This window comes from Curcuma longa, chromosome 10 (genome assembly GCF_044706935.1).
Source record: "Curcuma longa cultivar G26 ecotype Majalengka, Jawa Barat chromosome 10, ITB_CL_G26_1.1, whole genome shotgun sequence".
Classification (NCBI taxonomy): Eukaryota; Viridiplantae; Streptophyta; class Magnoliopsida; order Zingiberales; family Zingiberaceae; genus Curcuma; species Curcuma longa.
Window position 1 is genome coordinate 104,573 of NC_133870.1, and position 12,448 is coordinate 117,020.

Here is a 12,448-nt window from a genome sequence, read left to right on the forward strand (position 1 = left end):
AACGACATCGGTTTTGCAACGGTGTAAAACCGATGTAATATATGTTTAACATCAATTTTAACAACGGTTTTCGACCGATGTAATATCACTTAACGACAACGCTTCCAAACCGATGTCATTGAATTTAAAACTGTTGTAATAACACTTATTTTTTTTATGTTGTTTGTAAATTATGATCGAGCAAGATGACAAAATTATCATAATATTATAAATTCACCAAACAAATCACAAATAGAAAAGCACCGATATATTTAATCACCTCAATATTTATAAATAACCAAAAGTAACTAACACAAATATTCTTCTTGCAACATATTACACATTCCCTCAACGTTTTCATCCTCAAAAGGATCACCTTCAGCCCCATCGTCCTCTTCCTAGTCTTCGCCATCTTGTTCATCATCATCCTCTTCGTCCTCATCTGAATCATCATCATCCTCTTCGTCCTCATCTGTTCCTAAAAGGCAAGAGACTTTTTCAGCAAACGGATGTAGATGCAAAAAAGTGAACTAACATAGTTTTGTACATATAAATACATATAAAAACTAAGATACCTGCAATTTTGCTTCTTTTGTTTCAGCATGAGCATTGAATTTCTAAAAAGAAGCTACCATGTTACTTATGTCGTTTTACCATTTGACCCTATCTTGAGTGTCATTATGATGGTGTCTTCGCAGTACATTGACCACCCATAGAAAAGCAGTTCCAAGATAACAACATATTCCAAAAGCTACACAGACAAGCAGAATATAGTATTATTTTCTTAAACGGCAGAAGCAAGACCATATATTTCATTCAAAACAAACCGTATATTTTTTTTTAACAAAACAGAGATAGCCTATAGGGGAAACTATATTTTAAAAGGCGATTTCAGGAGGCAAAGGGAAGTGATTCATTTTCCATGATCCATTGGGAATAAACAAAAGAAATCAGTAAGAATAATTGTGAATACCTTCTTGCTTCTTCATCTCTCAGTTTAGCATCCATCTCCTTGCTTGGTGGATACTTTGGGAGGCTTGATGGTTCACATGCGTATGGTGGAGTGTTAAAGAACTGCACAAATCAAAACAGGTAATGATTACAGTATAAAAATATATATTAACAGAGAAAACAAAAATGCAAAAGTTTCAAATACATTATTTGGGTCAGAATGAAGCATATCACAACAAAATAAATGTTAGAAGATAATTATTATTTGTAGATAGCTGTTATATGAAGATAGTTGTTAGGAGACCCTTCTTTAATGCAGCTAAGACACTAGTATTATTGCACTTGTGTTATGTCCCGACAAGGATAACATAAACTCAAGAGGCAATTATACTATAGCTCCCTTCCACAGGACCAGTAATAATGGAGTTTTGTGTCCTAGAATAAATCCTGAGTTGGCAAAAGAAGCATGCAGGATGTAATAACAGAAAATTCCAGGGTAATTTGATAAACATATAATAGTTCATATTACTAGGCAAAAATAAAATAAAATAGAAATGGGCATTAATATCACATGCACCATAATCAATCAACTAAATCATTTTGCAAATCCTGTTATTATCATTTTCCACAAAAAAAAGTGCAGCTTGATTGTGCTTTTGAAATTGAAGGTTAACTCAAGAAAATAGTAGCAGATAGAGTTTAATATGCTACCTGCATATTTCCAATCAAGTGTGCAAACAAAACTAGTCCAAGAATTGCTATCAGAATAGCAAATAATGTCTCCCCAACGAAAGTGCTTGTCGTCAAAGTCTGACCATAGGAACTGATAAAACAAATGAACAAATAAATAAATAAGCTGACAAATGATAAAAGGCAAAAAATTAAGCGAAAGATTCTTTTTTGTTTCACTTTCTAACTAAGCAAACAATATATGAGGTAAACAGAGACTTACGGTAATGTGATCCTTGGACAAAAAGAGACCATGAACTATATTACATTCTAGAACTAAACAACAATATAACTAATATATCAGAGTGTCACTCTATAAAATATTCATACTGCATGACTTATTCAAGTCATATGGTGCAACATCTTTAAAGACACTATACCTGGTCCTTTTAGGATGAAGTTTGATCTGAACATTATGTTTACATAAAAGAAAAGAGAAGAAACTAGTCCAAATCCATGCCAGCCAATACTGAGAAATATAAAATGAACTATACTGTCATTACAACAATATGTTTGCAAAGTATTTGTACCTCAGGTTTTGCAGACCCCACCAAAGACAATAAAAGTATTTTTTGATGAATTCAGTAGAGAGAGCTCCGTTGGTTATTGCATTCTTGAAAATACCATACTGGAAACTAGAAGTGTTGTTATTAGGATCACATAAACATGAGGTAGATAAGAATAAGAAGCAAAACAAAACAGTAAAAGAAAATGGATAACATCATTGCGTAGATTGACTTCCTCTCTAATGTAAAGACATATGCAAAACAAATACCATGAGCTCCAAAGTAGAGATTGGTCCAAACATCACGGCTTGTATTAACCAACAACAATGTTTCTTTTCACATCGTAACAGTTACTTTCAACAAAACCAAACCCTAGTGACAACAAAATAGGGAAATCGGGTCATACGAACGAAGTTATACCATCTCTAACGCTTGACTTCAGGCGTTCGCCGAAATCATGTTGCAAAAGCACAACCCTAACAATGTCCTCAGCACGATCCTTAAGTTGAAAGCTACTGGAACACACTACAGCAACATGGAGGATTACCAAAATCCAAAAAAGAGCAGGATAACAAGTAGTTCGGAAGGGGAGAAAGACAAATTGTAAGTCTTCAACTACAATTTAGGGTGCGAGAAAGAAGGGCAGAGCAACCTCCCCACTCGACGGCGACGGGATGTGTTGAGGCGGCGACGGGATGTGTTGAGGACGGATGTGCTAGTGTAAAATCTATAATTAAAGCATTTAATTATAACTAACATAAACATTTATAAAAAACGTAAATATCATAAAATTTATAAATGACATTTATAAAACATATTCAAATTATAAATGACATTTATAAACGATAACATTTATAAATGAAATTTATAAAACATATAATTAACGTATAATTAACCTAAATATTTATAAAACATTTAATTAAATTTTATAAATATATATGAAATTTTTAATAATTTATAAATATTTATTTATATTTATATAAAAAGAATTTTTTTCCATTTATTAATTTATAAATATATTAAAAACATTTATGTAAAGATCATGATTTTAAATTTGTATTAATTTATAGATATTAATTTATATTTATCTAAAGAGATTTTTTTAATTATTTATTAATTTATAAATATAATTAAAATGATTTTATAAATGTAAGTAACAATGATTTTAAATTTTTATTAATTTATAAATACTAATGTATATTTGTCTAAATACTTATATATGTGTGTGGTTTTGTTTCATTTTTTAGAAACAATCAAGATAATTTGAGATAAATACTTTTTTACCGTCTTATTTGAATGTCTTATATAATTATATCTTTAACCGTCTTTATTAGGTGTCTTATTTAGTTAAATTTGAGACAACATTTCAAATACTGTCTAAAATTTAATGTCTCAATGTAAAATTTTAAGACACCTATAATTACTGTCTTAATTACAAAGTATTTGAGATGAATTTTGTCACTGTCTTAAAATTTTTGTCTCAAAAGCCTAGTTTTCTAGTAGTGGTAGGGAATTGGAAGCGCGGGTCTAGGGGTTTTAGAAGCGCGTAGTGGAAGAAATATTTGGAGGGAGCTTCCAAAACCGTTGTTATAGCTTCCAAAACCGTTGTTGAAAGCGCAAATAGACAACGATTTTAAATTGTTGTTATAGCTTCCAAAATCGTTGTTGAAAGCGCACATAGACAACGGTTTTCAAACCGTTGTCTTAGTCTTCAAAAATCGTTGTTAAAAGCGCACATAGACAACGGTTTTAAAACCGTTGTTGTATCCTCCAAAAACTGTTGTCGTAGTCTCCAATCAACCTCTCAAAGACAACGAAAATATACAACGGTTTTAAATTGTTGTTATAGCTTCCAAAACCGTTGTTGAAAGCGCAAATAGACATCGATTTTAAAATGTTGTTATAGCTTCCAAAACCGTTGTTGAAAGCGTAAATAGACAACGGTTTTCAAACCGTTGTCGTAGTCTTCAAAAACCGTTGTTGAAAGCGCACATAGACATCGGTTTTAAAACCGTTGTTGTAGCCTCCAAAAATCGTTGTCGTAGGCTCCAACCGATGTCTCAAAGACATCGGTTTTTGTTAAAACCGTTGTTAAAAAGTAAAAGACATCGGTTTTGACATAAAACCGATGTCTTTTGATGTGAGATGGAAGCAGCCAGACAGATCTCTAAGCTCCAAGTATTATCCTCCTATCTGCTACATGGGAAGAAAACAAGGCAACCCCAGGGTCTGGGTAGTGAGCATTAGATACTCAGTGGATACAAGATAGAAGTGCATGATAAGCTAAATCAATAGGAATAACGAAAGGTATACAGTCTCTACAATAGATATATAAAGAACGGTAAAAACTAATCAACAGGTATCAGGAATCATGTTAATAGAACATGATTTATATATCAACTGAGATAACAAGGAAAATCAATACTGTGTAACAGGTATAGGAATCATGTGAATACATGTAATGCATGTCATGTTATACAATGCAACAGTTATATATTATACAAGTGCAACAGTCATATATCATACAAGTGCAACAGTCACACACAACGATGCTGTAAACAACAATGCAGTATAATACAATAGCAAATACATGGTAGCACCCACAGGCAATGCTATAATGATCGCACCTACACAGGCAGTGCTACAATGATCGCACCCACACAGGCAGTGCTATAATGATATAATGATCGTACCCACACAGGCAGCGCGTAGCACCCACACAGGCAGTGCGTAGCACCCACACAGGCAGTGCTATTATGATCTCACCCACAGGCAGTGAGATATAACAACAACAACAAGCAACAACATCTACTTCTAGCATGTAGATGTTATGATGATCATCGTAACATATAATAGCTACAACTAATCAGCATGTTTAACAGGAATCAAGATGAGTCAACACAGGTCAACGATACCAACTTGAGACTGCACTATCAATGGATATATTATTCAAAGGTCAATCAGTATGTATCAAGCAACGAATAACACAAGGTATCAACTAGGTAAATAGCCTGGGTAACAGGAGTAGTAACAAGATAGTATCATACCATATTAAAGGTCAACTAGAAGGTATCCAACAACGAATATTATAAGGTATTAACTAGATAAATGGTACAAGTAGCAGGAGTATCAACATGGTAGATAACAACAACAATAAATCATGCACTGAAAGAACACTTGTAGTGACCAAGTACAGGGTACCCATTTGAATCATATAACCGTCAACAATCGAACCCCCAGAAAAATACCCAGACTCCGTGTATAATAGGACCAATCAAATTAAGGTCCTGAAATGAAACAACAATACAATGCTTAGCTTAAATTATATTTAATCTAACCTAATCTAACAATAGCTATTCAACAAACACATAATCTTCTAATATAAATTCCCAATATAGATTAAACCCATACTTAAACAACCGGATTCACCAATTAGCCTTTAAATCACCTTAAACTAATCAAAATAGATCAAGTAAATTCAAAACCAAAATGTAGGAAAACTAACCATACCAACTGAAACCCCAAGTCAAGCATCAAAACCTAATCACATTGATCATTAACACTTAATGAAACTCACTCATCCCAATACCATCCTAATCGAACCTTCACCTTAAATCATATCTTAACAACAAGCAACTCTCATTAATTTCAACAGTATCAACACCTAATCACAATCAATAGAACATATCACTCTAATCAAACTGATCCCACAAAAGAGGATTCCAACCCAACCAATCCACTCCACATTCAACACAACCCTAGCCTCCCACAGATTCAATTCATTCATACCAATCTAACCAAACCTACCACCCAAAACCAATCGGACAGTACCTAAACACACTTCAACAGATCCAAAGACACCTCCAAATAGAATCAAGAATCCACGGAATTGATCCATCAAAACAACATAGCACAACTACAAGAACTACTTCAAAGAGCTTACCTCAGAGATCGACTCTGATGTGCCCTAGGATACCTCCGATTCTGCTCTTCCTCACAGCCGAAATTAGCAACTTCCACTTATCCAATTCCAACCAACTCAAGCTGTGAATCCCATCAAAAATCAGAAATCAACATCCCAGATCCAAAACAACAAAGAAATCCAACGAAATCCATAAGAAATCAAGCCACTTACCGCTTAACGCCCGCCCTTACGTGGGCCTAGACGGACGCTACAGTTTGCTTTCATTCATTCATACAATTAATCACATACGAAAAACCACAAAACTTCGCAGCGGAAACATAAAACCTATAACATGGCAGTGATTTCATATGTGATAAATAAAAACTTATTATGCATGTATTGTCTAGATATTAAGTTCTAATTAGAAACATCTTAGCATATCATTTTTTTTCCAAACCAAACATTCAACATAAAAGCAATCCAGACATTCAGCATGCAAGTATAAAATTCATATTGCCAGGAACTCTGCCAAGTCACCACCACACACATCATTATCAACCCTTTCCTGCTGCTTCCCATTGCTTAGTGACTTCTATTTGGCTCTGCAACATAAGAAAGAAAACTATAAGCACAAGGCTTAGTAAGCTCCTTTCCTACTCACCAAAAACCAATCGTCACATAAAGCATAACATTTATATCACATAATAAACACATAGCATGGAAGCACATTAACTTTGCATAAAGCACATAAACATTCTTTCACCTTAACATTGAAATCATATGCATATAAAATGATGAAAATGCCTTTGAAAACTTATTATCATAATAGATAAACATAATCATCATCATTGTTTGGGGTCCCCGGCTTGTACCCATTCATTCTTTGCGCGCATACATAGCAAGTAAGTACGAGGTAGCTAATCTCGACTACTCGGTTAAAGACCTAGGTCTTGACCTAGGGGCGTTGCAAGACCTTAGGAGCCCATCCCTTGGACCCCTTCTCATATGTCCTTCAGGGTCCGGTACAAGCCATGCATTTAAAGTAAAATAATGATGTACATGCTTTTTTTCATTTTCATCATGAATGTTCCTTTCATTTCCTTTATCATAGCATAATGAACATTCATGCATCATTTTCATTTCATTTCATGTAGCATGTTACATCATATCATAATCTCATTATTAAGCCTTGGCATGAGATAACACATAACATCAACATGGTTAACATCATTGAAACCCTTATTCAACCAAAACCCTAATTTCATAAGGTTGGTCAAAACTTAATGGTTTCCTTTACCATATCACATAAACTCATTCCATTTAACATCTACCCATGTTTAGCTACAACCAACCATGGTTAATCATACTTGAAACCCTAACCCAACTAAACCCTAATTTCCTAGGGTTAGCCGAATCCTTATAGGGTTTCTTAGGCTCTTAGCCTAAACCATAAGCCTTCATACTTTCATATCATCATAAACATCATTAACTAGGGTTTGCAACTATGGTTGAGTTTAAAACCCAACTCTTCTTCCTTATCATGGTTTGGCCGAAACTTGCATATGGCAAACCTAGGTTAAAATTTAACCACATAAACTTTAGACCATCCTAACTCATTACTTGAAACCCTAGTTAGGTTTCATAGCATAAATCAAACCCTAACTCTTTATTTTGGCCGAAACTTCAAGGGCATGAGACATGGTTAAAACTAATCCATTCAACCCTAAAGCATGGTAAAACATCACATGACTCATGTAACCATTTCCATGCTTAAGCACCACTTGATGCCCTAATTTCTTCTTGGCCGAAACTTACCCTCATGGAAAACCCTAGGTCTTTAAACACATGAAGACTAATTCATTCTATGACATCATCATACATCATTTGTAAACAAAACTTGTTCAAAACATGGCTTTGAGACCCTTAAACCAACATGGCCGAAACCTTTCAGCAAGCAAAACATGAGTTAGGTTTAACCCTATAACCTCTAAACTCATCATATAAAGTTCATTAAACATATATAGACCATAACTAGGTTTTAAAACATCACCTAAGTTCTTTATCCATTCATGGCCGAAACTTCAATTTAGGGTTTCCTTTGGTTAACTTTAAATCTAACCACAAAACCCTAGTTCATAGGAAAACATTATATAGCATATGAGACCAGGAAAACATTTTAAAACATATAAGACCATGAATTAGAGTTCAAAAGTCATCCTCTAAACCCTAACATGTTTTTGGCCGAATCATTAAAGAAGGTTCTTCAACAAAACATAACATAAAGCTAAACATAAATCTCATGAACACATCTTAAAGCAATTATGTTGCAAGGTGAGGGGAGACTTACATAGGTTCCTTGGATTCCTTAGAGAATTTTTTTACCCTCAACACAAGAAGATGAAGCCCTTTAACTTAAGAGCTCCTTGGTTCCTCTTCCTTGCTTCCCTAAAGCCTCCAAGCCCTTGCCCTTGATCCCTTGTCTTGAGAGCTTGGTGAAGGAAAGAAACCCTCAAGAAGCTCTCGGCCAAGAAATGAAATGGGAGAGGGAGAGAGATTTCGGTGAGAATGAGCAAGAGGAGAGGATTTTCGGTGAAGGAGGGATTAAAAAGGGAGTGGAGAAGGGAGTTTCAACTCAACTTTGCAACTCCTCCCTTAAATTCCCATTAATCCATGTAGTAAAGACAACAAGGTGTCTCTTCACTTGTTCATGTGCCCCTTCATGTACCTTTAACCTTAAGTAGCATTTCCCCTATCATTTTCATAACAAAAACTTGCTAGACCTTGTGGTTACCTCATGCTTCTCCTAGGCTTGCCACTTCCTTGAGGTCCAAGGTTTAATCCTTGGCACCTCCATTCTTTTTCTTTCTTTTTTTTCTTTTGGCAAAGCCCACACATGAGAGCCCATTTTCATTCTCTTAAGCCCATATAAAGATTAGGCCCATTATGAAAACATTAACCCATAGACCCATTTAGGACATGCCCTACATTTTGGTCTAATTAGGGTACCTGGAAATGAAAACTAAAATTTTGGAAACAATCTGAAGGTTACTGATTTCGGGGAACTTGAATCTGAGAATGATTTGGGTTCATCAAGGTTGTGGTGTTTTCAGAAATGGAAGAGGAAAAGAAAAGGAGGAAGTAGATGTGCCAACTTTGGTATCAAGTGCAAGGAGTGTATCAAAATCTTTGATATGTTGATGAATTCCGGTGAGGATTCACTCCATTAGATCACTCACTAAACAATAAATTCAGAATTGGCAAAGAATGCAGAAGAAAAAAAAAAAGAGAAAACAAGAGGAAACAGTGAGCTGCCAACAGTTTGCAAACCTGCTGTGCAAATCTGCAAATCAGATTTTTGAAGCTGTAAATATTATGTGATTCCAACCTACTGAAGCCAAGTTGCTGTGAATCCGTTAAGTGTTAAATGAAGGTACTGGTTGTGTATGAACGAAGAGGAATTAAGCTGGAACTAAGCTGGAATTTCCTTACATGCTAAAAGCTGATGAAGCAGGAAAGGAAAGCTGGAATTGAAATATCAATTTAGTCTATTGAATGCCAAGCTGAAAGGATGTGTGCAAGCTATTGCAGAGATTATCTTATGGAAGTGTAACACTGAAGTTAAAGGAAATGCAGAATTCGAATGACACAACTTAAAATCTGAGTTAGAATTCTGAAAAATGGTAAATCTGTTAGTGACAAATCTGTTCAGGGCAATTCTGAAAATTTTGAAGCCTTGTAATCTGTTGAGATACAATCAACTGAAGCTACAATGCTGAGCATCTATAAAGGGGTTTAAAGAAATACTTTTGTTGTGCAATTGATAAGGAAAATAAACTGAAACTCTTGCTGAAACTGTGAAGTTCAGAGTTGTTGAAAAAAAAATTCTGTGAAAGCTGTTGAAGTGAATAAGTTTTGTTTAGATTGTTTCAATATAATCAGTTGAAATTCATTTGAAGAAGTGGAATTGAAGTGCAATAACTATGGGCATAAATCAGATCCAAAATGAATCACATCAGAAAAGAGAAGAAAATAACAGAATGAAGAAAAGAAAATTCAGAAAAAAAAAAACAGAATTATCAGGGAAAGTGAAGGTAGTGTATCAAAAGCTTTGATCAGCTGATAAATTCCGGTGGAACTTAATTCAATTCAAGCATTTATTGAGACAACAAGTTGAGAATCTAATCAATTTTGTTTATGGCAGCAAGAAAAAGAAAGAAACTGAATGCCAGAAAAAAGAAAAAAAAAAGGACAGCAGTTCTGTTTTTTCAGAATTTTCCAGCTGAGTTTGTATTTTTTTCCAGCTTACTGATCTGAATTCGAATTGCAAGGAAATTGTAGTATGATGAACAATGGAAATCAAGTGACAAACTGGAAAAAGAATGGAAGGAAATAAGGAAAGAACAGCATAAAGAAAAGAGTTTCAGAAAACCAGAAAAATGCAGAAATTGCAGTTATTTTCAGCTGGGTTTTGGAAATTGTTTGAGCACTGATTTGAGCTCGAATTTCACAGAATTTTGAATGGATATTAACCTTATCAATCAAGCTTCATGATGCAAAAAGAATGGAGGCAAAACAGCAAGAAACAAGAGAGAAAAAGCAAAATTTCAGATTGGTTTTAAATGAATTTTGGGAATTGATTGTGCCATTGATACCTTGAAATCATGGTTTCATGTGCTGTGAATTTTTATGGATGATGATTGGATGCTATTTGTTAGCTCTTGTGAAACTTAAATGTGAAGGAATTGGGCTTGTTTTCGAAGGGAAACAAAAGATGGCAAATTTGGTGGATTTTGAGCAAAATGGAAGAAAGGAAGGTGGAGAATGTATCAAGAAGAGGAATGGCAAGGGTTTAGATCAGAATTTTTTCATAGATTTGAAGAGCAAACAGAAACAAATGTGTTACCAAAGAAATGAATTCGAAAAGAGGGCAAGAAGTCATTGATTAGCATTTAGTTGTATCCATATCTACCACTATCATTCATTTCCTTCCAAGCACTTTTCTTTGAAATTTTCTTTCTACAAAATTTGCATTTCATTTGTTTCAGTTCATGATTTCTTATTGTCTTCAATAATCCTTAATAGGTGTGGATTCCAAATCATGAATGCTAGTGGAGAGTAGATATCAAGCAAGCCTATGGAAAGCATGAAACATGAGTGTTTGAGTGAGCTCCACTTTACATTTATCATGACTTAGCATTTAGGATGAGAGCCACTAAAAACTATTTAATAACCTTGTGAGCATGAGTGTGATACATTTATCTCAATCAATCATGAAGGATGAAATTGCTAGGTGGTTAGCCAAGAACAAAGGTCTAATTCATGGCTTAGATTTTTGATACTTAATAATCCTAGATAACTTTCTTTCAATAGTTTTCTAATTATGATTGAGGATGATCTAGGGGGTACTATGGGAGGAGTTTTTCTTAGTTTTATTGTTTTGGCTTGAGCGGGACGCTCAAGGGTAAGTGTGGGGGAATTTGATGAGTCAAGGTTTTTATGCATTTTTTATCAATTCAATTCTGGATTTTTACCTGAAAATAATTATTAAATGAATTAATTTGATTATATTTGTGTCATATGGTATAATTGAAGATAATATTATAATTTCTATAATTTAATGGCAAATTTTACATTAATTGGGTTTATTTGATTTTAGGGCTCAAATCGGGTCAAGTTCGAGCTCAACCAAGATCAAATCGAGTCAAAATTGCCAAATTGATCAAGCCAACATGGAGGACATGATCTAGATCGAGCCCGATCAAAATTTCAGAATTTTTCGCAAACCCTAAAGCCCTAGATCAAGTCAGATCATCAAAATCAAAATGGACGGCCAGGATTTGATGATTAATCAGGGCAACTATATAAACGGATTTTAATCAAATTCGTTCCCGGCCGCACTGTTCTTCGTCCCGAGCGCCTCCCCTGCCCTGCGACGTACCTCCACGGCCACCCTCTTCTTCCCAAACCGCTTCCATTGCGATCCTTGATCTTGAGGAGTCCAACGCCGGTCGATTGGGTGAATTCCAGCAGCTGGACAAGGCGCGGCGGAGAGGGTTTCTCAGGCGGTTTTGTGCTCTGTTTTCGCAAGTTTCAGTCACCTTCTGTTCAATTCGAAACCGCAAGCCTCGGAGGGGTTCTCTGAGGATTGTGGAGTGCTCTTCCATCATCAGAAGATCGATTGGGACGAGTAAAGACAAGTAATCCAGTGTTTGCAACTCCACATAGCTCGCGCGAAGCCTCTGATAAGAGCTGGAGAGGGTTTTTCTGGTTATTTCAGAGTGCTGGCAACGAGTAAACTACATCAGCGATCGACGTGGAAGACTCCAATTGGATTCAAGAGCTTGTTTGACACCAAGCTACGGAGAACAATCGGATTCGA

General features: G+C 35.1%; 1 protein-coding gene across 1 annotated transcript; it reads right to left on the reverse strand.

The window, feature by feature from the left end:
- Positions 1–349: 349 nt before the first annotated feature.
- On the reverse strand, positions 350–12,233 carry LOC141836009 (uncharacterized). Its single transcript, XM_074723422.1, has 7 exons — positions 12,036–12,233; positions 2,818–2,880; positions 2,190–2,287; positions 1,642–1,753; positions 953–1,053; positions 555–730; positions 350–457 (listed from the first exon to the last, which is right to left on the reverse strand). The coding sequence occupies exons 1-6, from the start codon at positions 12,231–12,233 to the stop codon at positions 658–660; spliced, it is 645 nt and encodes a 214-aa protein (XP_074579523.1). The 3' UTR covers positions 350–457; positions 555–657.
- Positions 12,234–12,448: the final 215 nt, after the last annotated feature.